General features: G+C 35.2%; 3 protein-coding genes across 3 annotated transcripts; 2 read left to right on the top strand and 1 right to left on the bottom strand.

Moving 5' to 3' along the window:
- The first annotated feature begins 2,138 nt into the window (after nucleotides 1-2,138).
- Nucleotides 2,139-3,893, top strand: LOC131433001 (methionine synthase reductase-like). Its single transcript, XM_058599709.1, has 4 exons — nucleotides 2,139-2,355; nucleotides 2,442-2,582; nucleotides 2,645-2,884; nucleotides 2,941-3,893. Exons 1-4 carry the CDS (start codon nucleotides 2,260-2,262, stop codon nucleotides 3,820-3,822), a joined length of 1,359 nt encoding a protein of 452 aa, XP_058455692.1. The 5' UTR covers nucleotides 2,139-2,259; the 3' UTR covers nucleotides 3,823-3,893.
- Nucleotides 3,894-9,942: 6,049 nt separating this feature from the next.
- LOC131433002 (methionine synthase reductase-like) lies at nucleotides 9,943-11,680 on the top strand. Its single transcript, XM_058599711.1, has 3 exons — nucleotides 9,943-10,191; nucleotides 10,284-10,679; nucleotides 10,809-11,680. The coding sequence occupies exons 1-3, from the start codon at nucleotides 10,093-10,095 to the stop codon at nucleotides 11,667-11,669; spliced, it is 1,356 nt and encodes a 451-aa protein (XP_058455694.1). The 5' UTR covers nucleotides 9,943-10,092; the 3' UTR covers nucleotides 11,670-11,680.
- A 7,330-nt stretch (nucleotides 11,681-19,010) lies between these two features.
- LOC131433000 (serine/threonine-protein kinase PAK 1) lies at nucleotides 19,011-25,994 on the bottom strand. Its single transcript, XM_058599708.1, has one exon. It carries the CDS (start codon nucleotides 25,609-25,611, stop codon nucleotides 24,037-24,039), a length of 1,575 nt encoding a protein of 524 aa, XP_058455691.1. The 5' UTR covers nucleotides 25,612-25,994; the 3' UTR covers nucleotides 19,011-24,036.
- Nucleotides 25,995-27,094: the final 1,100 nt, after the last annotated feature.

Genomic DNA, 27,094 nt, shown 5'->3' with positions numbered 1-27,094 from the left:
ATCTAGGTCGTAGTGAAAATGTTCTACTGAATAAATAAATAATTTTCGAACAATATTTTATTCTTTGCCAGTAAATTCGAACATCGGTTGCATCACTAGAACAAAAGAGTGATGATACATGAAAGTAAGGATCGCGACGGATGCCTCATACTTATGGGACGGGATATATCACGGTTCGATTTCCAACCCCGAACATATGGTCAGAGTTTTTCTGGTCCTAAGAGGCGAATAACTTTAAAGTCAAAAGCTTTACGAACGAAACAAGAAAAAACGTCCGGTACTCTTTATCACCATATCGGGAAGACGTCCGCTGAAAAATGCCTTGTTTTGTATCTCTTCGCTCTTCGCGAATAAAGTGCTACGATCGGGCCAATATAATGCCCAATCGGTCTGATAAACGAGTCCTCTTCCGGTTGACAAAATCCACCGGGGAACGACTAAACGTGAATCGATTTCTAAGAATATTAATCGATCAGTTCAAATAATCGATTTTGAAATCACTATACCAGAGTTGCCATATTCACAGATTTGTCTAAAATCAATTTTACTCTACAGATTCTCTGTGATATAACAAATTTGAAACATGTACACACATTTTCACACTCTGGCAATAAACTAAAGGAACTTTTAAGTATCATCTAAGTATCATTGTAAGATACAATTCACCTGACATGCTTACGTGGAACATATTGTTGTCATTATTGGACCAAATGAACTTCAACATTGTTATTATTGTGAAAATAAAACAAAGTGAGTAGAATACCCCAAAACATGGAACATGTAGTATTTAGCGGAATGAAACAGGAAGTCGATTTGGTGTTGCGCCCTGTAGAATTATTACGCCAGGCGCATACGCGAATTCAGCCCTGCTGTTACGAAATGATGTGAAACTGAATTCTTTTTTTTTCTCAAACAATAAATACACGTTATTACTCGTTCGCGGTCGTAAATCGTTTATCTTTCTCCGTAAAAATCCGTATCTTTCGTGTTCAAATCCGTCCTTCGATTGTCCGCCCAACATTTGGAAAGATTTTGTAGTATGATTATTGCCAACTAGTTAATCAATTTAGAATACTAGGATAACGGAGCTATTTCAATTAGAGTGACTATAATCAGAGTGGCGACAGCTGTTCGTTTGGAATGACAGCTACCAGTTCCAAACGAGCAAACGACCTGTCAATTCAATGTAAAGCCAATGGAATGTTTTTAATTGTTGCCAGCTTTACGGATGAGATGTCGTCACTCTGGTTATAGGCACTCTAATTTCAATCACTCATATTCTTGGTTTTACTCAAAATGAAGTACATATTCATTCCTTATATGTTAAAGAATGGAATATTCTTTAAAATTCTGAGACATGATGTACTTAATTTTGATTTCATCCAGAAATATGAACGCCGGACCAAATTAGATGAGTATTACCAAAATACCTATATTTTCTATCCGAAATACCATCGAGTTGCTTCAGCGAGAAAGAACTGGTTATTACTCGAAGAACATCATATCTATCATATTCATATCATATTCGATCTCATGGAATGCGTGCGATAGCCTCAATGTTGTATTGTGATTGTATCAGGGTCGCTTCTACTGAAGGGTAGTGAAGGCACGTGTCCCCGGGGCCAATTTGTAGACTAAAACAAAACAGATTTTTTATCTATATGCATCGCAGATTGTGAAAGCAGTGTTTTAATTTAGAATATCAAAATTTGGCAGCACTGCACTATGCGTGATTCACGAGGTACAGGGATGCCATTTTTGTAGATTCGATGTGAATTTTAGGGAATTCTTGCGTTCTTTGTTAAAACGGCCAATAAACATCCTCTTTGAAGAGGAACTCCGGAAAATTTAGTACTCTCTAGAAGTTGTCCGTTAAAGTAATTGAAAAAAAAATTTCTGTATCGCCACCAGACGATAAATAACGATAAATTTTATTTTCTATTTGCCCGCATGTTATTCCATTTGAAAATGAATTTGAAATTTGGCTTAGTGGCCATTATCATAAAAATTTCTGATAAACTCTGCAAATTTTCAAATTTTTATTTTCTTGCCGATTTGCTATTCTTGGACTTTCGCGGTGCCGCGGATTTTACAAAAGCTTTGAGGATATTTCATTGTTTGACATGGCATCCCTGCACAGTGCAAAAAAAAGTAAACATCGTTTTTGAGTTTGGCTTATTTGGTAAATTTTGTGCTCCAAATAAGTAGCATTATTACAAATACTATATATCCTGAGCATAATATACGTTTAGATGCACGATGAACTTGATTGAACAGTTCAAAAATACAACACTCAGCCTTCCGAAGCTTCCTGTTCATTATGTTGATACAATTCGTTCCGAGAATGGGCAAGTGGTGAGTTTTAGGGAGTAGGTTCTCTCCATTTAAAATGCCGTTTATTTTTAATATGTACCGCTACTAATGGTTCGTTTATCTCTCAGACACAGGAACATATGCAATGCAACTCGAAGCAACCTTTCGGAACGGGATCGGTATACAAAACTGGGATTGTTAGCTACAAAGTTCTGGCTGAAGGAGAAGGCGTCAAAACGGTTTACGAAATGTCTATAAAGGAACCGCCGGTAACTTTCCTGAACTGTTTTCTGTTTCATGTTTTTTAATTCAATTTTCTTCTGTAAATTAGAACATGGAGGAGTATTTTCCGGGTGATACAATTGGAATACTCACACAGAACTTAGCTTCCGACGTTGACTTTGTTTTAGAGCGTTTACATTTTGTAGAAATTGCCGATTGTGTATACGAAGTCAAATTAGCAAAACCAGTTAAAAAGAAAAATCCCGAAATTCCTTTTTATATACCAAAATACATTACCCCACGGCGATTGCTTACGGATTGTCTAGACTTCAGAATTGTACCCCGAAAGGTAAAGCATTTTGTTTAATGAAATAAATTTGTTCATATATATATTTCTGTTTTTAGCTATTCCTACAAGTATTGGCCAGTTATACGTCAGATCCGTGTGAAAAACGTCTCCTGGAGATCTTAGCCTCTAGGGAAGGTGCAAATTTTTACAATGAGTTTATTTTAAAAAACGAGATGAGTTTTATTCATCTGCTGAAAATATTGTCATCATGTAGGCCGTCTTTGGCCATGTTGATTGAACATTTTCCGCGACTTTTAGCACGGCCATACTCGATCGCTAATTACAACCGTGGCGGCGGACAAATTCGTATCGTTTTCGCAATGCTTAATGATGGAAAGGTTGGCATTACAACCACTATGTTTGAAAATAAGTTATTGTATGCTGGAAAGTATGATAAATATTTGTACATATATCTTCGACAAACGAAGCCGAGCTTCCAGTATCGGGAAGAGGATCTCGAGAAGAATATCATCATGATTGGGCCAGGGACAGGAGTGTCACCGTACTTGAGTTTTTTGGAATTTCGCAAACGAGCCAAACAGCTTAACAAAAAGATAAAATTCGGTTCTGCATTGCTCCTCACGAGTTGTAGACATCGTGATCGGAATTATTTATTTCAAGATGAGTTGCAACAATATGTTCAGCTAGGACTGCTAGACAACGTTTACGAAGCGTTTTCGAGGGATCCAGACAGCAGATACAAATTCGTTCAGGACATTATTGAGGACCAGAAAGAACCGTTCATCAAAATGCTACTAGAAGATAACACCAAGTTGTATTTATGTGGTGAAGGTAGGACCATGCTTCCCAGAATACAGGACATGATATCTACCTGTTTGAGTAAGATACAATGCATACCTAAAGTTGAGGCAGATTCTCTCATGACTGAGTACAGGAAAATTGGAAAATATATGTATTTCTCGATGATTCGATACTAATCTCATAATAAAAGTTTCTGTTTCGAAATTGAAACAATTTCCTGGCCTAAACTGAAGTCAGTTTTTCAAAATATTCAAAATGTTTTCAAAATATTCATCATCCATGAGTATCTTTGTTCAAATTACTGTATTTTTCTATCTGTAAATATTGAGAAAAATAGTTAATATTAAGATATATAACTGTCCAAATTTTGTATTTCGATTTAATCGAAATATTTCAGTCCTGCATTTCGAACAAGTGTTTTTTGTATAGATCGATCGAGTTCTTATCTCATGCCCCATGTCGATGAATAAGTGCAATCGTCTACTGAGCTACTAGCAAAATGAAAGAAGTTCTGGATGCTCAATACGTTCTCTATGTTCTTCAGCTTGCTTGCAGGGAAAACGAAAATAATAAGATGCATTATTTCAGCACAATTATCTACAGTTTCTAAAAACAAAGCATTGGGCGCAATTAGTATTTGAATATTCCGATTTTGACGAACATATTAAGACTTGTCCAAAGTCCGTAAACCTAAAAAAATATATGAATTTCGATTGTTAATAACAAACAATACATTTCTGGTTTTCATTTATCAGTGCATAGCAGGAGTGAAGGTTTTTTTTACTGTTTTTTTCTACTTGAGACACTTTAGTAGTGTACGATGAAGTCCCAAACGTACATTGTTTTTTATTCACATGAAAAATTAGTTTTTTTTATACATAAAACTACATTCACATTCTTCTAAATTCAACGTTTCTTAAAGCACACTGATGCAGTTTGTATGGAACATTATTTGTACATCATATAAAAATAATTATCAACAGAAGTCAAGTTTGTTAAGGTTATCTCAACCTCAACATTTTTTTAATTAAATTCGTATATTTCATGGACTAGACAAATAACGAAACAACTTAAATGAGCTGTGAAAAAAAACAGCAGAACAGTTTTGAAATTGCTTTTACATTACTTATTCACCCTCATTCTTGTTTACAGCCGTATGCGATACGTTCGAAAGCATGTCAAATTCGTTTTACCGTTTACGTTCGAATCAATCACACTTTCAAACACCATACAAGCATAAGAACAACGACAATTCGCCTTTAACCCATCATCATGATTGATATCATTTGTTATTTGACTTTTTTTGTTATTTAAAAGCTAGTTTTATTCAGGCCTATATGCGTACAAGCTTTCCGTGGCCGATTGAGTCGATTTAAAAAAAAAGATTTTTTTTTGTATTGGATCTCGTCACCCTTTTTCGTGCAAAGTAAAAAAGCATTCAAAATAGCAGTCCGATCAGTAGTAGCTGCGGAAAATATGTTGCTTTCGATATGAAATAAAGCATGTCTGCCCATAGCGTATTTTCCAGAAAGTACCTAATAGATATGGTAATAAAAAGATCATACAGGAACTTGAGACCGCGCATAAATTCGGAAGCTCATAAAAAAACCCTTTTTGCTATGATTGCAATGCTTTCTAAATGTTTTATTCGAAAAACAAATTTATCATTTGATTGCAAATCACCTTTACATTTGAAAAGAATTTTGTTGGAAATCGGTTAAATTGAATCGATTCATAGCAATGAGCGAATACAGTTCTTCAAAAAAGAACCCCGGCCTTATCAGGAGCAATTCCTCTAAGCATTACAATATGGCTCAAGCAATGAACTAGAGATGGGCAATTCGCTCCTGAACCGAATCATGAAAGTGAACTGTAAGCTCACGGTTCTATTCAAAAGAACTAATTGCTTTACAAGAGCTTCTTTTCTAAAACCAAACAATAATCACATTCTCAAATTGAATGGCTTGGAATTGACATGGTCTGATCAAGCTAAATACTTAGGTTTAACGTATGACAAAAAACTCACTTTCAAGGATCACATTGAAGGAATCCAGGCAAAGTGTAATAAATATATTAAATGTTTATATCCTCTTATAAACAGAAATTCTAAGCTCTGTCTAAAAAACAAATTGTTAATTTATAAACAAATTTTCAGACCAGCCGTGCTTTATGCGGTACCAATTTGGTCAAGCTGTTGTTCCACCAGGAAGAAAACGCTTCAAAGGATTCAGAATAAAATTCTGAAAATGATTCTGAAGCGTCCTCCCTGGTTTAGTACAAATGAGTTACACAGACTCACAAATATAGAACCATTAGATGTAATGTCACATAATATTATAAGCAAATTCCGACAAAAATCGATGCAATCTTCAATTGAATCGATTCGCTCTCTGTATTAGTTAGTAAGTTAGTATATAAGTTCCTTTTCCCCATTACACAATACAAGTAGGTTTAGAATTTTTCCTACACAATAATCTCAGAATTGCGGAAGCAAATGATGTCTTCATGGTAATAACCAAATCATATATATATATATAACAGGGCTGAAAAGTCACCACTTGTGGCTGAACACCCAATTTAAATCTTAATAATTTAATTTTAACTCATATTCCAATAAATTGTTATTAAAAAAAAAAATAAAAAAAAATAATTGCTTTACAATAAATATTTGTGTTTTCGTTAAGTGTGCATTTTGAACAAGGTAAATAAATAAAGAGTTATTTGGGGGTTTGATATCTCGTAAGTAACTAGTTTGTGTAAAGTGCACATGACTTGTTTCATGTTTTTACGTTTCGTCTTCGACTCATCGGTGCATCAGCAGATTATGTTAAACTGCTGATGCAAACCCCCGGATCAACATAATCCGTTGAGCAGACGTAAAGTTGATGTTTTTTTGCAAAACATTTTTCTAACCTGACGTGCCAAAATAAACGAAAAAAATTTGACAGCATACTGATTTGACAGCATACAGGTTGGTTCAGAAAAATGTGAAGAAAAGAAGACAAAAATTTCTTTTTTAAGTCTAAATAATGTGTTATAACGCGTCGAGTTTACTTGGGTGGTATTCAGATTTCGAAAGTCGCCTTGTAATAAAATTGAGTTTATTAGTTTTGCAATAAAATTAGTTTATTTTATAGCTTCCAATACAAAATGGCAATCTGCAATGTAAAAACAACAAAAAAATTCTGAATATTGCTTAACAAATATAATGATGATTATTTTAACTATTTAGCTAAAAAATCTCACACAGAAGTTACAGGAGTGCAGGATTTTCCTAAACTAATTCAAACGCGTCATTCAAACGCAGCGCCTGCTCTGCGTTTGAAACATGCCAAACACTGCGCTCCTGTTACTTCTATAAATCAAATTCATGTCAAAAGCGTTTCAACCAGCTGGAAGTAAAACGCAGTATTTTGCTGCGCTAATCACTATTTGTTATGGAATATTTTATTTGCTATTGGGTAGTGAAATCTGATATAGTTACATTGTGATTACAATCCAAACTTATTATTTTCAGAAAACTTTCATCTAGCAGCACGGAACATGTTTTGAAACTACATTAACCATAACGAAATGAAATCGGTATTTTTCTCAACTCTGGTGATAAGGAATGTTAAAGGAATATTCTTAAAAGATACAAATGGACGATGTTCCTCACTTTAAGCACCCTCACGCATATGACACAAATTATTGGTGTGCATGCTCCTTTAATACTCTTTATAACCCATAACTAGATTCTCCAAAAATACAAAATTGTCGATTTCCCATAATTTTAAAAGTCTCATTGACACGCGATATTCTTAGTTATAAATTCCTGTATGATTAATGTTGTAACTAGTTTTCGTATCCCTCATCGGGTTTAGACGTAAATCAATCGGCACTCAAATCTGATGTTGCTCAAAGCTGATCGAATAATCCAATTATTGATCGTACATGAATCAAAAATCATTTTAGCTCAAAATCATGACCGATTTTGTGTGGCGAAAGATCAGTATCGATGTGATTTAAATATCACTGATCATCTGATCTTAAAATGATCAGATCAATCATGATCTTTATTAGGAAAGATCACAAGCGACCTTCTTCGGAAGTGATTTCGATTTGACGATTTTTTTATCTCTGTTTTGCGCTCCAGTTACTTCTGTGTATAAAATTCAAATAAATAGTGTAAGAGCAAATTCAGCAGCTGGGCAACCTATAATAGAACTAAAACTAGAACAAACGTATCTCCAGCAAACCGTTTTAGTTTTATTTATTCGATCAGCTCTACTGTCAAATTTAAAACTGGTATACGCGGCCGTTCTTTTTTTTGTATTTTTGAAACACGTGTAAAACGCTGCTGGGGCTGCCAGTTTTTCTTGTTATAATTTCCAGATTTGAACTTTGAAACTGACATTAATTATGCATCTAGAACTGGAATACTCCCCAACGTGCCCTAATAGCTTTGAAGCTACTTTGTGATTGGATTTTTACAACTGCTTTTATTGTCATTATAATTGTTACTCATTCAGGAGCAGAGAAATTAAAAGTAGAAGAGTTTTTTTATCGGCAACCGTTAGATAATATTATGTTATTGTCTTGCATATGTTGTAAAAAAGTGTTTAGTTGCACTTATATTTTATCACAGTAGTCATCTAATTAATGTCTTATTTTGGGTATTACTTGACTTTAAATCAGCGAATTGTTAACTCAATAAGTTCACTACTGATTTTTTGCAAACGCGATTCTCACTGAAACTGCTCTCACATGTCTCAAAATCAGTAGTATAAAGCTCACTAGCGAACATTCCTCTCGACGATGTCTATTAAAAACGTTCGCCCATTGAATCTAATATTAATGAGATTTTAATTTCAAACAATACTTCACAACAACTACAAAATTGTCGAAGCATTGAGACTCGTAACTTGAGCTAGGAAATAAAAGCTCGAGTTGTTTTCTGTGAATGTTTTCTAACGATTAGCAAGCATCTAATGTTAATATCGAATAAAACATACGTTTCATAAGGATTCGTTTTAGCAAAAACCACTGGTATCGAATCTTTGACCAAACATAGTTAACTTCCAACTACATTTAATTCTTTCGGTCTGAAGTGCCTCCCACAAATTCTTCGATTGGAAGCATTCTGTATTGTTTGGTCCGTAAATATTTGAATGACAAATTTTTCCAACTCGCTTCTATCAGAAGGAAACCTAGCGAAATTTATGATATTATCACTAATTTTCCTCCAGAAACCATTGCTAGCAGAAATGATTTGCTTTTAATTACCTGCATGTAGCTGATTTATTTTACTGTTACTTTCAGCAATACTTTTAAATCACTAGTTTTCAATACCCAAATCACTGGAAACTCAGTTTTTTCACTCTTTCACTGAAAATTCAAGCAAGAGGAAACAAAATGCGAAGCGTATGGTGCGCATCCGATATTACATTGCATCCAAAAATTAATACAATCAAACCACACTGGTGTCAAAAGTTAATTTAGTCAAACCTAATATAAGTATAACTCTAGTCTTGTATTCTCTATAACTTTGAATTCATTTTGAATAAGAAAAGAAATTTATGGTTTATTATAGTTTGATTATATTCCGTCGAAATCATTTCCTTATATTGCTGTAACCGCATGAAGAAAGATGTGAACACTGCTTAAACACAGCATTTGACAGCGAAAGAACCAAAAAATTCGGCTTCAAGCCAACTGTATGCAGATGACAATCGTGTCACCGGGGTGCTCATAACAGCATGTATGAAAATATTATTTACATGCTGTTTTATTGACTATATTACTGTACTACCACTAAAACCCCAATGAATATCATCAAGTTCAGGGAAAATCACGGCATGGCTTAGAATTGTTAGAATGGTTTATCATTTCATTATCATGTGTTAGTGCATCTCAATATAGTGATATTTAATGGGATGAAATTTTTCCATACTTCCTTCGAGTGATCATAATTATCGTTGATTTCGCGCATACATAGTGATATTGATGCAGAATATCGGGTACGATTGTTTTTTCAGCGGTGGTATTGGATTATTTGATATTGTCGCAACTATTAGACTGAGTATTGTTGTAACTTTCATGTATAAAATGTTTCTGATGCAATATCTATAGCTTCACATGGGCCAGATCTTATCGATGTTTACCCGATATAGTAGCTTCATACTACCTATTTCATGTTCATTGCAACTATTACGAGGTATAATTTGATCGACGATTCGGATTTGCCATATATAACAATTTTTAGTGACGCAGTTTTTCTCAGTGTAGTACATCCGCATACTTGACAGCAGCTTAAATGAAAACGCCACAAATAAACGCACGTGTTTTCCGTGTTTTCATAACAGTTTGAAATAAATAATAACAAATCACTCCAAATTGACACTATTTTCACTACTTGTTGATCGTTCAGTCTTTTTATCATCATTTTAACTAAATTCAGCTGTGACATGATAAATATCACTAAAATCATAGAAGATCATCACAACGAGGCTCTTGATCTTCCCTTGGTTCCCAAAACGTACGTTAAGTTGAGTAATTGCAATAAGGTAATGGATGTTCTTGAACAACAACCGCATCGAAAACATCAAAAGTATAATTGTACAATACACGAAACTAATGTTCTTCCTTCCATGAGCAGGTTGATGTCGATCTCGATGTTCATCTACAGTATACCTGCCAGCAACCATTCGAGTCAACCAAGGTGTCTCGGTATGAAATCTCTGAGCACAAAACTATCGCTGAAGGAGAAGATACAAAAACAGTTTATGATATAACCCTTAGTACTGAATCTTATTTTGACTATCAGTATACACCTGGGGACACGATAGGTATTCTCACCAAAAACTTCGACGAGGATGTTGATTACGTTATCGAGAATTTATCATGCGAAGTAAATTATGAAGACTTTTATAAAGTTGAAATAGATCATACCACAACAAAAAGGAACGCTAAACTTCCTCCATACATTCCACACATAGTGTCAATTCGCAAATTGTTAAGTGAGTGTCTCGATTTGAGAGCTATTCCAAAAAAGGTAGGTAGGATTTTAGTAACATTAAAAACGGTTAACATGCTCTTTAAAAATGTTAAAACTTACTTACTGAACTAATGCTTTTAATATTACTAAATAATACTTAATTTCACATGTGATGTTTCGTGCTAGCTTTTCATCCGAGCTCTTGTTGAATGCACCAGCGATGAGACGGAGAAGCGGTTTCTTTCCATTTTGTGTAACAAAATGGGTTCCACATATGATGATGTTGTGCTGAAAGCAGGAATTAGTTTCGTAATGCTACTGAAGCAGCTTCCTTCGTGTAAACCATCCTTGGAAATGTTAATTGAACATCTGCCTAGATTGATGCCTCGACCGTATTCGATTGTCCATTGTCACAGCGATTCAAAACAAAATCGAAGCATAAGAATAATTTTTTCACTCGATGAAAACAATCCTGGATGTACTACGTCGTATCTGAAAAGCTGTTGTGGTACAAATGAATCAGTATATCTATACTTCAGAAAATCGTCCTGCTTCACTTTTTCGGATGACGATGCAGAAAAAGACATTATATTGATCGGTGTTGGAACGGGTATAGCTCCATACCTAAGCTTTTTGGAGAAACGAAAAGAGGCAATTAATCACTCGAGAAATCGCGATTCGAAAGCGTGGCTCGTCGTTGGATTTCGATATGAACGAACAAGTTACCTTTGTCGAGAAGAAATCGAACAATATTTGAAGTCAACCGTACTAACAAACCTATCGGTTGCTTTTTCTCGCGATCATATGTCCAAACACCGATATGTTCAGGATCAACTTGAGGCAAACAAAGAGCAATTGGCAAAAATTCTAGTCAACCCACTCAGCAAATTGTATATATGTGGTGATGGAAAGAAAATGATTCCTCAAATCAAAAATAAAATAATCGATATTTTAAGCGACGTACTATCAATAAGTGAAGAACAATCAAAAACAATTGTAGCTGAGCTAAAAGCAAATCTTAGGTATATAGAGGATATATGGCTTTGATAAAAAATAAATAGGATGGCATTAGCGAAATTTAAAACATTGCGTTTGATTTACATATCCGACTAGGCAGATCACAATTAAATAATAATGTTGATCCGCGAGGTGGCATTAGTAGTCCAACATAATCTGCTAATGCACTGATGAGCTCAATGCGAAACGTAAAACAATCAAAACAGTACTGTGCACTTTAGCACAAACCGGTACCCAGGAGGTACCAAAATCTAAATGACTAAATAACTACACGCCTGGCTAAAAGTTCGACTTCCCGTTCCGGAGTTACAGGGTAATATGCACCAAAAATGCGAGAATAATATCACTCACTTTCCCCGAAAATCTCCGAGAACATGAGACAGTTATGCATAGAACGACAGTATATCTCAGCACAAATTTATTATTAGAGATCAAAAAATCTTAATAATATAGTTTTAGTAGATGTTTTTACTAGACGTCTACGTTTTGCCTTTCTCATAAAGAAAGGTTATGCAATCACTTGAAAAACCGACTAGTGAAAATTGGCCAAGTGTCATATACCATTCGACTCAGTTCATCGAGCTGAGCAATGTCTGTGTGTGTGTGTGTGTGTGTGTGTGTGTGTGTATGTGTGTGTGTGTGTGTGTGTGTGTGTGTGTGTGTGTGTGTGTGTGTGTGTGTGTGTGTGTGTGTGTGTGTGTCAAATAATCTCACTAGGTTCAGTTTTTGCAATGACTGAGCGGAAATATATATTGGAGAAGCCAAGTGAAAGAAAAACTAACAGAAAAGATGAATTTTTGGAAAAAGATACGCTCAGAGACAGGACTCGAACCTGCGTTCTTATGCATTCCGTGCATACGCGCTACCATTTCGCCACTCTGATCTTGTTTTAGCCACTGCAAAACTCGAAACAGACACAGTAGCAACGTACATCGAACATGGTCTACATTCTGGCCGTCTCACCCGACCGATATCTCACATCCAAACATCTTCTCTGTTCATCAAACACTAGTCCTCTCGCTTTATACCTATTTCTCCGATCAAGCATTGAGTAGGAGAGTGTATTTATAATCGCTTGTCACCTTCTTAATGGTGCCAGTCGCTGGCTGGACATCGTCAGCGACAGACCCCTATGAAGGTTGTATTGATTGTCTGCCCTTTCCTACCAGAAGCAGATTGTTACGGAAAATCAAACCGCAATTGTTTTTAACGATTTATTAATTTTTAGTTTGACGTAAAGCCGCCATGACTATGTTCAGTTTTTGCAATGACTGAGCGGAAATATATATTGGAGAAGCCAAGTGAAAGAAAAACTAACAGAAACTAACTCGAATGCTTGATCGGATAAATAGGTATAAAATCAATGCTTAATCGGATAAATAGGTATAAAGCGAGAGGACTAGTGTTTGATGGACAGAGAAGATGTTTGGATGTAAGGTATCGGTCGGGTGACGGCCAGGATGTAGACCATGTTCGATGCTACTATGTCTGTTTCGAGTTTTAGAGTGGCTAAAGCAAGATCAGACTGGCGAAATGGTAGCTCGTATGCACGGAATGCATAAGAACGCAGGTTCGAGTCCTGTCTCTGAGCGTATCTTTTTCCAAAAAATTCATCTTTTCTGTTAGTTTTTCTTTCACTTGGCTTCTCCAATATATATTTCCGCTCAGTCATTGCAAAAACTGAACATAGTCATGGCGGCTTTACGTCAAACTAAAAATTAATAAATCGCTCACTAGGTTTTCTCGGAGATGGCTGAACCGATTTTGACAAACTTTTTATTTGATATTTTTCAATTTTTCTTAATTTTTGATAGTAGTTTAAAGTTAAAATTGCGATTTTCCATGAAAAAATCCGTCATTTTGTAGATCTAAAACCTTCCCAAAGTAACAAATAACGAAAAGTAAAACGTTGAGTTTGTGTATGTTATATGTAGAAAGTGTGTGCAAAATTTGAAAATAATTAGTCAAGTCGTTTTTAAATGACTATGGACACGGACTTTTAAATCGTGCTTTTGAGAAAAACGCGTTTAAATTTTATTGTCTGTGAAATCGAAGGAAGCAATTTATTTTTCTGCGCCCTCTAGAAAGTGTTAAACACTTTCGAAAATTTTTATTTTTTGTTTTGTATTTTATTATAATAATTTTTATTTTTTGTTTTGTTTTTTATTATAATAAAACATTTCGAAAATGTTTTGTCAAGTTTTCAAGGGAATTGAAGAAGAAATCTTAAGCCTGTGCGCCGAGTTTTGGCTTCATCGCAATATGAGATATGAATAGATAAAGGCCCATAACCTCCACTGCTTTGTTCCGATAGGCTTGAAAATTCGTCAAATTATTCTTGAAATGTTTTACTATAAGAAAATACAAAGAAAAAATGGCGGGTGGGTAATGTCAGAGACATAACTGCATGTCGTGAATACGAAAACAACTGACATGTTCCTTAACTCTTCCGAATATCAATTAGTTGATCAATTGTATGAATTATGCAAGCATTCCCCTTTTTCACATTTTTCGCAAAAACAAAGAAGGCTTCACTTGATCTTGATTACTGTTAATTTTACACAGCGAAAAGTGCACAAATCTAATCAAACTGTTCTAAATTTGCACTAAACTGAGGATATTTCCCTTCGATTTGCGAGCAAGAAATCTTAATAATTCTCTAGAAAACTTTTAGAGCCATTAAAACGGCTGATTTTGTGTGATGCTCCCCATCGTTGTCCTCTTTTTGTTGTTTTTTCGACTGGTAGTTGTGACGTAATCACTCTTGTCGGAAGCGAAACTAGCTTTGCAAATGACACACAATACATCTGTTCGCAGTGGCGATAGAATCCAAACTGATCCAATGTTTGTTAAGAGGTTTCTTTTTACATGATTTCGTTTGTAGCTTTTTCACTAATGGGCGGTTCTAACGGCTATAGAAATAGCAGCATATAGAATTTTAATTTCGATTATATCGATATATAATCGATTATATCGATTATTTGCATTTCATTGAAAGAAACTATCAGGATGCTGTACGGGATTCATTCCTGTCTTTCAGAAGGACCAAATTATGAAACTCACTACGATATTAAGCACTGTTCGGAACATTTTTCTCGAATAGTGTACTATTGAAATAATTCAATGCTGTTGCTATACACGTTTAAGTTGAAAAATTTCGATTCTATTGGTAGTTAGATCATATAAATCCTTTCACAGATCACTGAGCTATGAGCTTTCAAAATACGAGAAAGACAAACGCGCCTTATGAATTATCCTCTTTGATACTCGTTTATACCAAACATTTCAGTAAAGTTTAATTTTGAATTATTTGAGATTATGTCATACAACTGAAAATTTTATCATAAAATTGTGATCATATTTCCGATGGCATGTAGCAAAAATTATGTTGATTCGTTAGATACAACAAGAGATACTCACGATCAAAAACTTATCACTCTCTCAGAGGGTAAATTTTAAAAAGGCGCCCCATAGTAAAGTAAGTCGTATTCACGACAAAATGAATGAAAAGTGTTAGACCCTACCCACCGCTTAAAGAAGATCCACTGAAATTTTAATTTTCGTCTCCCATTCTTTTCGACTGGTTCACGCAAATTTCACGCTTTTGAAATTCGCGTTCTTCTTCTGGTTAGCTCATCTGATAATTCTTGTCAAAGAGCCAGTATAGAGATGGCACAGTAGTCGCTATATTACCAGTAGATTTGAGTTGGACAGTTAAAGGCCATCCGCATTAGGCCGATCACGGCTGATCCGAGCTCTCCGGCGTCTACTTTGTTCTGCTTCGGATATGGCTGAGCTGCACATGCACAAAGTTGCATGTGCCGCTCAGTCATAGCCGAGCTCGGATCGGCCTAATGCGGATTGCATTTTATTCGTTAGTGATTATTAAACTTATAGAAGTCCAGCATTTGAAGGTTAAGTTTATTTTTCAAACGACACTCCAATTGCAATTCCCGGCGACTGTTTAGATTCGCCACATCAATAGTATCGTTATTTACTGAATTCTGTGAAATGACTGGTGTCATACTGTTACGATACTGTAGTTTCAATATTGTGTTTGTTCTGTTATTTGCCCTTTCAGTCATTTTCGGTTGTCAGTGAAAACTGAGTACTGTACAGTATCGATATCCAACCAAAGATTTAAGAATCGATAATGACAGAAAACGATTTACAATGATTGTTACCTGTTGGTGCTCGAATCTGTAGTAGTTTTGATTTCCAAAGAAGTTCTGGGGTGTACTTATCTCGATTTATCATAATTTAAACATTATAGCCAAACGTCGCAGATTTTCAATATATCGGTGAAAGAATGATAATTGAAATTCTACTGATTCACCCTGCAGACGTTAGTTTGATTTCGTCTTGTCATAGAGGAACGAGTGACGTTGGCAATTACTCTCTTTTGTTTGAATGAAAGCCGAAAATACTTCGTTTGTTATGGATGCGGTCATTTACGAAAAGGAAAGTGAAAAAACGAATATGAGGTTGTTAGATTGAATTCTTTACAATATTTACGTTTATAGTTATTTATTTATTATTATGAGGACTTCGTTTGGAATAAAATTGAGATTCGGATATGACTACGAATGCAACTATTATGGTATGATTGAAACTTACATTTATTATTGTAGTATTTTTATATACATAACATCAATTTAGTAACCATTCCGTGTTTGTCGTTTAGCTGTGCTCATCAAACCTGGTTTCTTTTTTTGATGATTAGTTCAAATGCCAAGTAGGTTTGTAATAGATTTAAAAAAAGTATAGCGCAAAAAAGTAAAACATACGTAATACAACAACTAAAAATACTCCTTTAATTTTTTACAGTGATGAAATATGTTTCGAAAAACTCTTCGTATCTGTTTTGTTCCATTTGTGTTAAAAACAATTACATTATCTCTTATTTACACTGAGTCAATGATACAGGGATGTAGCATTTTATTTTCTACATATTCTGTTGTGTGCTTTTTCTTAACATTAATTGTGTATTGCTAAATACATGACTATGCATTGACAGATATGGTTAAACTATATCGTACGTAGAATGTTGATTTGTTTGAATAATAGTGACTAAAACTCTGATAACTGCGAATCGATAAGCACGACTGACTGCAATTTTAAGGACAGCGGGGCTTATTGAATGTATGCAGTAAACGAAATAAATTGGGTTTTTTATGTATAAATGCGTTACATAATGCAATACTACCGTGCAGTGATTGTTCCATACTTAGTTGTATATTTTGTATTTCATACTGGTTTATAAGCATTTGTGAAAAAATGTTTTATCAAAATCGTAGCAAAAGTCGCCTTGTAAAATGTATTGCATCTATATCGTTTTATACTCGGTTTGTCATCGCACGTAGAATTGCTTTTCTAAAATGTATAGTTATTCCCAAATTCGTTATCTTTTCTAGGTCAGTCGATTTTTTTCTTCGTATATACATACGAATATGAGCGGGATCATTTGGCTCTCGTTTCTATTTCTGTTCAAGCATCGTACTAACTGCTAATTTATTTATTTTTTGTATACTTTCGTGTAGCATCGAGTGAATAGTGTGTAATATTGCTATTTGTGATTGTCATTCAATGGCTTGATCGAGATTAGCTGCTAGACATATCATAGGAATACTTTATCAAGATTTTGTTCAGCACCTAGTAGAAAATGTTGAATCGTGCATTAATCACATTGATATAACTTGAATATCCAAAATGTATTGTAATGATATCCTTATCATTGTAGTACAAACAATTCCCGAAAAAAAATCAGATTGGTTTCTTCTAATAATTTAGACGAACATTATACCGGTTTTCGTCCTAAACGCTTCGGTTTTCACAAAATCTCGTTTCATTAGAGTCATGCTAAATAGAAATAGAAAGGTTATGAAATCACTGTGAAAACCGATTTTAGAACCAAAGCCCGAAGGACAGTTCGTCGAGTACGCAAAATATCTGTGTGTGCTTAAAAAAATATAGATATCTCCGTTGAAAATTAAAGTATTTTAACCAGTGTTGGTGATTGCCGAAAATTTGACAGAAGCTGCTCGATATTTATCAATATTGTATACAACATGTTCATTCCGACAGAAGATGCTACAAGAACTCGAGTCTCTCAATGCATGTACCGCGAAAGAATTTTTCTACATTTCTTCGCTCCACTTCATACTCTGAGTATTTCACGACTCTTAAAAAAAATACAGTCTGATAATGATTGGTGCTATGTGGAATTTACCAAGAGAGAATCGCAAGTAAACAATTATCGCAGAAAATCGAATCAATGATTCGACTTGATGATTCTTATACTAGGTTGCAATATTTTAAATCTCCCGTGTGGAGAATTCACATACATTTTCATAGACACAACTTATACAAAGGTCATATGCACATAGTTAGAATAAGCGGCAATAGTAAAATGATTCTATCGCAATTATCCACTACCCTTATAGAATCGGATCGCGAAACGAGAATGAGCGACAGTTTGTTACTTCAGAGAGAATTCCCACAGCAACGAGCTAACCTTTGATTCTCAGATAGGTCATCGAGAGAAATTCGCTCTCGCACTGGTGTCCATTCTATGTTAAATGAACCATGCCGGTTTTTTGTTGCTGCGATGATATCCGTCTCTCGTTGATGGCACTGATTGAATCGTGTGAAGAGTTGCTAGTGAGCGATAAAAGCCATCCTTGATTTTAACAATCTATGATTTGTTGGAAAGCTATTATCGAGTGAAATCTAAGTCTCAAAACATATTTTGGTTACAACGACTATTATGAACGATATTGCCAACAAACTGAAGAGTTTTAACGCATAACTCAAAAAGTAAACATCCGATATCAAAAACATTTATTAGAACCAGAACCCCAAGTCGGATCCGGATAAAATTCGTTAGGAAGGCATTAAATTTTCATTTGAAATAATCGGTCAAGATGTCTTTGAGAAAATTGAAAAGTTTCATGAACATGAAATTCAATAGCAGGCTCTAGGATTAAGAAATCTTTCATTTAAATCAGTCAGTTTGTGAGAATTTGTATAACCAACTCCGAGAAAAGTTACTGACATTAGTTAATCTTGGAGAACTGATTCGTATGGTATATGACGATCGATTCGGAAGTATCTTTTCTCAGTGATTGCATAAACTATATATATATATATATATATATATATATATATATATATATATATATATATATATATATATATATATATATATATATATATATATATATATATATATATATATATATATATATATATATATATATATATATATATATATATATATATATATATATATATATATATATATATATATATATATATATATATATATATATATATATATATATATATATATATATATATATATGAAATGCAAGGGTTCAGCTCACTGCTCAAAATGTCATGAAAAGGTGGCTGTAGACTGTCTTTTAGGTGCTGTACATAGTTTTTCAAGCGCATATTAAAATCGTGCTTCATTTTGCTTCCAAACATCGATTTATTATGAGACGCTGAAAACTCCTTTTACTGGGATAGAGAGGAAAAGTAATTTTCACAAAAATGCCAATGTCTCCTTGAAAAATGAACGGATTTCAAACTATGACTTATTTGAATATTACAACAAGGTTTCTAAATTTTGGAATCTGTTTTGTTTTTGAGGTCAATTGTGATAGGTATTGTCAAAAACGTGCTTAATCAACCTAGCAGTGAGATGATACCTTTTTAATCAATCCGCATGTGTGTTTTGCATGAACTTTCTTCGGTGTTTTTTGGTTCTCATGACATTCATTCTCATGACTGAATTATGGGATAAAATGTGCAGAAAAATGAAAATATGTGTACTAACTTTTCTCGGAGATGGCTGAATTGATATTTGCAATATTAGATTCAAGTGAAGTGATCTTGATCCGTCTTCCGGTTCCGGTTCCGGAATTGCAGGGTAATCTGAATTTCATCTGGGTTCGAATTTCGGTTCCAGAATTACAGGATAAAGAGTGTTGAACATTTCAAGCAGTTGTACAGAAGAGTGATGCAAAACACGGAAAATGAGGTTACTGGTGGCTCAAATCAAATCAAATGGAACTTTTGAGAACTTGAAAGTAAAGTACAGAACAAGTTCCGAGTAAACTTTCTCGCTACATAGAAGCCGAAACATGTGTTCTAGAAACAGCTTAGAAGTTCGTTCGGTTGCGTCGCTCGAACTTTCAAGTATGAATAATTGTGGGCTGCTTAAAATGCTATTGATGAACTTTGAAAGCTGCTTGAGCCAAATCATCCGAACTTTTGGTTAGTTAGATATCCATTCCGGCTATACCAGTCTCCGGCTTCCGGTTCCGAAAGCACCTAAAATGGTGGTCACAAAATGGAACGATTTCTCTGTTCTAAGCGATTTTTACAAACTTAGATTCAAATGAAACGTCTAATAATTCCATATAAAACTCATGAATTTCATCCAGATCTGACCTCCGATTCCGGAATTACAAGGTGATGAATGTCCAAAAATTTGAAATCGTCTTATAAAGCAAACCGTTACTTACAAGCGGTGCTATGTAAGAAGAAAATACAACACCGCCTATACGAACGAAGCACGCTGTGTGATGTGTTCGATTTCATACAAATTCGATTTTGAATACACAAGTCAGTACATCCGCACCGGGCACACAAAAGCCTGGGGTTTCAACTGTTTTGGAGAAAACAAAATCACGACACAGGCACGATTGTCTGTGAAACTATTCGAACTTTTGGGCATGACTACTCAATGGCCCGAAAAAACTTACTGCAATTGTGACAGTCTCCCGGTTCCGGAAGCAGTTATTAAAAATGTCCAATATAAAACTTGTAATGATTTCTCGTGAAATGTGTCTTACTAGACCACTAGGTGGATTAAAGCAGGTTTTTTTAATCATTCTATTATGCTGATATCGATGGTTCCAAATCGATGTAAAACAAACGTTCGGCAGACCCTCAAGACTCTGGATGGTATTAGAAGTTTATCCGAACTGAAGCTCACTACCCTACTGTTCTATATATACGCTCTCGATCCATGAATATTAGAACAAAACATTAATAATTGCATACAATGATCTGTATTAAACAAATTAATCCCTTTTACCCATTTTCACCTAATTAAATTTCTTGCCTAATTTTTCAAGACTTGATAACAATATTCCCCTTGAATTTTCCGGTAACAAAATAATGCAATTACCTAGATGCATAGATGGGGGGCGGATATAGCGTGATGGGTAAGTCGATGCTTTTCACGCAGCTCGCCTGGGTTCGATTCCCAAACCCGCATATACGGTTAGAGATTTTTTCTGGTCCGAAGAGTTGAACGACGTTAAGGTTAAAACCTCTATGATCGAAACAAAAAAAAAGATGCATAGATAAACTTGAAAATCAAATTGTCCACTTTTCGTTGAAGTGATAACATTTTTGATAGCTGTTATGTAAAAACAAAATGAAAAAAAATTAAGTTTGTTAAACTGAAAAAATCAAATAAAAAACAAAATTATGCTTATATATGATAGTTGGCTCGTGTTTTCCCCTTTTGACTGTTCGATTGTCACCGTGACACCAAAAGCGTAAATGCTCCTAAAATGCATGTATAAAGTTGCCTGCGCATTTAACACAACCGCTGTGGTCAATGGATAAAAATGTTTAATCAACGAGCAAATCACCAAGCACAATGGAAGCTTTTTGTGCAAATTGTTGATAATTAACAGTGAAATAAATTTATATTAAAATTTGAAATTAGTTGGAACTGTCATTCAAGGAAGTCATGGCATCATGAAACTTTATTGTCAGGCTGAGAGTTGTATGACCTGACTTGAGGTTGCATAAAAAGCGTTGGAATTCTATGTCAACTTATGAATTACAACTCAATTGTTGTTGATAATTTTGATTGATTGTAGTAATTTAATTTTTTTTAGTGAATACAGATAAATACATATTCTTTATACAAAGTAATACAGATCTTCTATGGAAATACCTGCAATCTCTATATGTTTCTGTTGTTTTTTCTTTGCTTCCTTCCTGCTCGTGGTTAAATTCGTAAACAGAGTTACCAGTTAGGCAGATATTCAAGAAAGCTCTATAGAGAAACATTTTTTTTATTCATTGATTTTCTCAATTTTTTTTTTCAGCAATCATGTTAGTGTAAAAAAGAGTGTGATGAGTCTGCAGATTTGTCTGCAAATTTGCCGATTTCTTATGAAGTGCTACAGACTTTTGAAAATCAAGTTTATCGCAGACTTTCGGCAAAATTTATATACTTTTTAGTTGACCGCGCAGTTATTTTTTACTCGACAAGATTCACAGACTTTTGCAACTTTGTCTGAAGATATATGGAATTTCTATTTAGCATCTCTGTTAAGAAACTGTGTCAAACGTCCTGCTTTGGAAGCAATCTGCAATAAACATATGCAATAGTTCCACTTTCAGTGGAAGTGAGTGAAATTGTAGTCACTTTAGAGTAACACTAAACGAGCGTGTAAGCAGACGCCGTATTTTCGATAGCTGAAAAAGAAAGAATATCAATCAATTTCGTTTTTGTTGACACTGCAGGTTATCCGTGTTCGTTAATTTTATAACCATCAACAAAATACTTATCTAATCGAATATATGAAAGAAAAAATTGTTTGATAAACATACAAACATTCAGTTATTAATTTAGAAAAAATTGAAATTATTCTCTTTCAGTCTTACTGGTGTTAAATTCAATCAGTTGGATTGTTAATCTGATAAATCATCCTGCGAGAAAATTTTAACACAGATAACAGACGTTTTAATTGAGTTTTCAAAATGTGTAATAAATTGAGTTGCTCCATCTAAAGTTATTATGAAAATGATACGATCAGTATTTCTAAATATTATGTATAAATAGCGCTTCAATTAATACCTTTGTCTCAATTGAGCAGTTGTACATAGTTGCAGTCAAGTGTAGCCACCGTTTCATTTTGCAAGAAGGTAAACAGTTCCTATTATTTTTAAGATACATGATTCAAATGGTTTACTATCGCCTCTTCGAGACATCGCCCAAAATGACGGGTTCCATCGGATGCGACAGAAAATATTATTTTATTGGAAGCCTTGATTTATAGATAAAAAAAATCATGGCCTGCTTATCAGAGAAATAATCATCGCTAACATGCACACATATACAATGAAGAGTAAGGTCATACTAATTTTATCATAATTAAGTGACACCTCTCTATATCTTCTAACCGGGTCTGTTCTTAGTATTCTCGCTTCCGCGATCGTATGCATTCAGATACGAACGTACCTTAAGTGGGGATCCCGTTTGCACACAATACAACTGTTATTTACGGCTTTCCGTGTCTTATACATTATTTATTGCTATTCGTCAGTCAATCCCTTAACCTCTTCTCGCCGATGTGTACGTAACAGAGTAGTAAGGCATAATACACTTAAACGGCAGCCCACTTCAACTTATTATTTTTCTACTGTAAACTTACACGCAAACCTCCAATCATTGTGTGCATTCCCTGTACATACTTTCCAAGTTACTGTGCTCTGTGTAAAAACGCTAAGCATGTACCGGAATAGAATATGGTACAAGAGAATCCAAAGACGAACATGATATTCAACAGACTAATTTGCCGAATAGTAAGGAAAGGGAAAGTAACGTTCATTTTTTCAATTTGTATGGCACTGTTTTGAGGAGCTGAGAGTGCTGTCAGAAACGGTGGAATCTAACGGAAAGCATGCACGAATCACACGATATTTATTTCGCTTAAATTATACCATTCCCGTGTTCGTAGGTAAACTCGATTGATGCGTTTTTTGATACACTAATCTTCTTAATTCATTAGAAAAATCGTACTCTTTTATGGTATTTCAAATATCGCTTATGAAACCACAGAGGAAAAATTTGATTGCCTTAGTACGAAAGCCATTGAATGTCAACTGGAATGATGCGTTTAGAGGAATTGGTATGGATTAGTACCAGTTACTAGCGGGAATGTTTCCTAATGAACCGACTATTCAAAATTCATCGTAATGAGTTAAACTTTATGCGTTACATTGTGCTTCTACATCTAGAGAGACACCTTCTACTCACATTTCGATTGTTTATCGGCTACTATCTTGAAACCTCACACAGCACACACACAAACAAAATTCAATTTGTCACAAAATCAACATGACGACAATTATCCATTCTATCCTTTCACGCTTTCTCATACATTCAGTTCTGGTTGTTTCGCCTCTACAAGTCGAACCTGTTATCAGAGCAAGTGAAAAGTGTCGAAACCTTATCATTTTCCCATTCTTCACATGACTCTTACGATTTACTGCTGGAACGAAAAGTTAGCTAAGGCACAAAGTTTCACAGCCATGCCGGCACATGTTTCTCCACTGTTCCCATTCAATCGACACAGGAAAGTTAATTGTCGCGTTTCAATACCCGTCTGGCTGCCTTGATGAGAGGTGTTAGCGTACGCAGTTCCATGCAGTCCTGCAGAAATAGATGCTGGAGTAGCTCGTCGGCCGATGCTCGTTGGTCGACCTCCACCTGTAGACAGCAGTCGAGAAAATCTTTCAAGTTATCCGACAGTTTGTCCCAACTCCTAATATCCGGTCGTCCGTTTGCAGCGATCAGATAAAGGGCTCGTAACGGCGCTTGGTTCAGATAGGGGGGTTGACCTTCAATCATTTCGATTGCCATGATTCCCAGGGACCAAATATCAACCTTCTTTCCGTACTGTTTACGTGTCACTACCTCGGGAGCCATCCAGTATGGGGTACCGACCATAGTTTGTCGTTTCTCATCGCCCTCGATGTTAGCACAAAATCCGAAATCAGTCACCTTTACCGATCCGTCCATACCGAGTAGAACATTATCGGATTTAATGTCTCGATGAATAATCCCTTTCGAATGGAGAAAGCTGACTGCCTGGAGAACTTCTCTACACACAGCAGCAATTTGTCGATCTTTCATTACCGTCTCCGTGACAACGTCTGTCAGTGGTCCACCGTCCATGTACTCTAGAATAACCCACAGGTGATCTACTGGCTCCAGATAATAGGCTTCCAAAAAGTTCACTAAATTTTTATGGTTGAAATCTTTTAGAACGTTGATTTCATTTAGGATGGATTCTTTGGACGATTGATGTTTCATATCGATGGTCTTAATGGCCACCTTTTGATAAATTTGTCGATCGAGAGCAATAAATACCACACCGGAAGCACCTTTTCCCACTTCAACGGTTTTTTCGTACCGATCTAGAGGATCACACATATTGCAAATTCGCCTAAGCTCATTATATACCTGATCGTCAGACTTCGGCACCCTAGCGTTTTGCTCTTTTGGCCTCAGAATGAGCTCATTGTCTGCTTCGAAATCAACTTTGTTGATCAAGTCGTAGGAACTTTTGTGTCCTTCCAATGCGCTACTGTTACTATGAATGATCATTGTTGCCTTGTTGCCACCTTCCATTAGGTTCAAATTTTGAACTCCCTTGTAGAGTTTGCTATTTGTATAATTTCGTGGTTTCGGCATGATTTGTGGCTTGGGAGGTAAGGTCATTGCTTTTTTCGGAAGTGGTGGTGGAGGGGGAGTAACTTCCGCAAAGTTTTCCTCACTACTAGCTTCAAGTGAATCCTCACTTTTGTGAGCATTTTTCATATCTAAAAATTGATCAATCGATTCAGTTTCCTCGTTGATTGCATCTTCAGTAATAAATGGTTTGAAAGGTTCGGCTTGTTCCTTCTTTTTGATCGAGTAGTTATAAAATTTAACTGCCTGGTATGCTGCCTCCGGGTTTTTACTCTGTTCGTCATGCGTGATGGATGCATCCATAAGACGAATCCATGCTTTGGGTAGACCTTCCAAATCACCGGTGAGTGTGTTCTTACTGACGTGTATTCCATGCACCACATTCGTGGGCAGGCCAATTTCCGAGATTTTGTTCCGATCATTTTCCCTGGCACTTTTCCTACCAAACAAATTTTTTATCATTTTAGCAGGTTTTCAGTTGATAATTCACTTCCAATGTTACTAAGCACTCAGCGTGAGTATTAGTTTCGACAAGCACCAGGAAGCTTTCGGAATCTTCCGATATTCACAAAACACAATGAAACAGGAGTGGCCCTTATTTTCTTCTTCTTTGCACTACACTTTCTTTGGGACAACGATAAAGATTCACACTTTTTCTAAGCGACTGAAGGAGCGTAATCCAGTACCTCGTTCAGTAATTAGAATTTTACTTATGGAATTGTTTTCATATCGTTGTCAACAATTTACTCTACTGAACACAAGGGCAAACTAAGAATAGTAAAATATTTGCAGACACATTTGGATATTCCAGACTAGCACTCGATCATTGAGTGAATGACGAATCACCATACGACATGGAGTATACAACTACTAATGATAGTCTATCCCGTTTATACTATTGCACGCAAACACATACACAAATTTTGAAGTAATATGTGGCGATGTTTTCATGTTTGACGGCTGGAGGAATTTTACTACCTATCGTGTAGAGTCACGATGTGTTGAGACTGGCGCACTCGGTATGTGTATATTAGGGTGGGAAAAAAATTTGATTTCAGCTTCGCCCCAACTTTTCGTGTTCCTTATAGGTTAAAACCATATTCTTGCGCCCGAAGTTTAATGTTTCTATAGGATTTAGTATGGGAAAATTAAATTTTCAAAAAAAAAATCGGTCAGAACTCACCCTTTAGGTTGAAAAAATGAGTGCATCTATTATTTTCGTAGGAAATTTAACGAGAAAGAAATCCTTCGAAAACCACTAAACAACAAAATTTGTAGAAAAAGTTGTTAAAGACCAACACAAGGTCCGAACAATGGTTCATTCCTTAATATATCTAGCACCACTGCTGCTGGTTATGAGTAATAGGATGTGACTTCCTATTAATGTGCTTCAACGGTTGATCCGAGTTGTTTGATGTCTTCAAGATAGTTACACAGCTTAGTATGAAGATTCTTTAAAAAAGACGAACCATGATCCAAAACTTACTGTAAAGGCATAAAAAAGTCTAACTTTTTAATTTGATGAAATAGATTTTTGGTACCTTGTTTATCATATCTACTCAAAATTAATGTGCTATTCGATATAAGTTGACTTTGAACTTATTTTCAAAAATCGTCCTGTGGAAGAATTGGTAGAACTTAATCGTGAATATCTGCAGTTGTACTAATCGCATTGATATAATTCTTTCTCCATGCTATCAGCAATATGGTCATCAATTTATGATTAATATTTCAACAGTTTGAAATAAACATAAGAAATTCAAAAATTGAATTTTCTCAAATTTATCGTGCCAGCGACGACAGATTTCAGTTAGTATGACACATATCAGTTCCGAAGTTCAACTGAATGAATATAAAAAGGAAACCATGGTCTAAAACCGATCGCTTCTTATAGTGCGTTAAACGGAACTGGACGTCGTGGTAAGGACCTTTCACCAACAGCAGC

Source organism: Malaya genurostris, chromosome 2 (assembly GCF_030247185.1).
Source record: "Malaya genurostris strain Urasoe2022 chromosome 2, Malgen_1.1, whole genome shotgun sequence".
NCBI classification, from domain to species: domain Eukaryota; kingdom Metazoa; phylum Arthropoda; class Insecta; order Diptera; family Culicidae; genus Malaya; species Malaya genurostris.
The sequence above is the reverse complement of the archived record's forward strand: the minus strand, read 5'-3'. Positions and strand labels throughout refer to the sequence as shown.

What these genes read in the sequence shown, in the direction of transcription:
- LOC131433001 (XM_058599709.1), top strand. Translation starts at nt 2,260, where the DNA reads ATGAACTTGATTGAACAGTTCAAAAATACAACACTCAGCCTTCCGAAG. An exon ending in GTTCCGAGAATGGGCAAGTG is followed by an intron (nt 2,356 to 2,441) that starts GTGAGTTTTAGG and finishes TTTATCTCTCAG; the next exon opens with ACACAGGAACATATGCAATG. An exon ending in TGTCTATAAAGGAACCGCCG is followed by an intron (nt 2,583 to 2,644) that starts GTAACTTTCCTG and finishes TCTGTAAATTAG; the next exon opens with AACATGGAGGAGTATTTTCC.
- LOC131433002 (XM_058599711.1), top strand. Translation starts at nt 10,093, where the DNA reads ATGATAAATATCACTAAAATCATAGAAGATCATCACAACGAGGCTCTT. An exon ending in AGTTGAGTAATTGCAATAAG is followed by an intron (nt 10,192 to 10,283) that starts GTAATGGATGTT and finishes TTCCATGAGCAG; the next exon opens with GTTGATGTCGATCTCGATGT. An exon ending in TGAGAGCTATTCCAAAAAAG is followed by an intron (nt 10,680 to 10,808) that starts GTAGGTAGGATT and finishes GTTTCGTGCTAG; the next exon opens with CTTTTCATCCGAGCTCTTGT.
- LOC131433000 (XM_058599708.1), bottom strand. Translation starts at nt 25,611, where the DNA reads ATGATAAAAAATTTGTTTGGTAGGAAAAGTGCCAGGGAAAATGATCGG.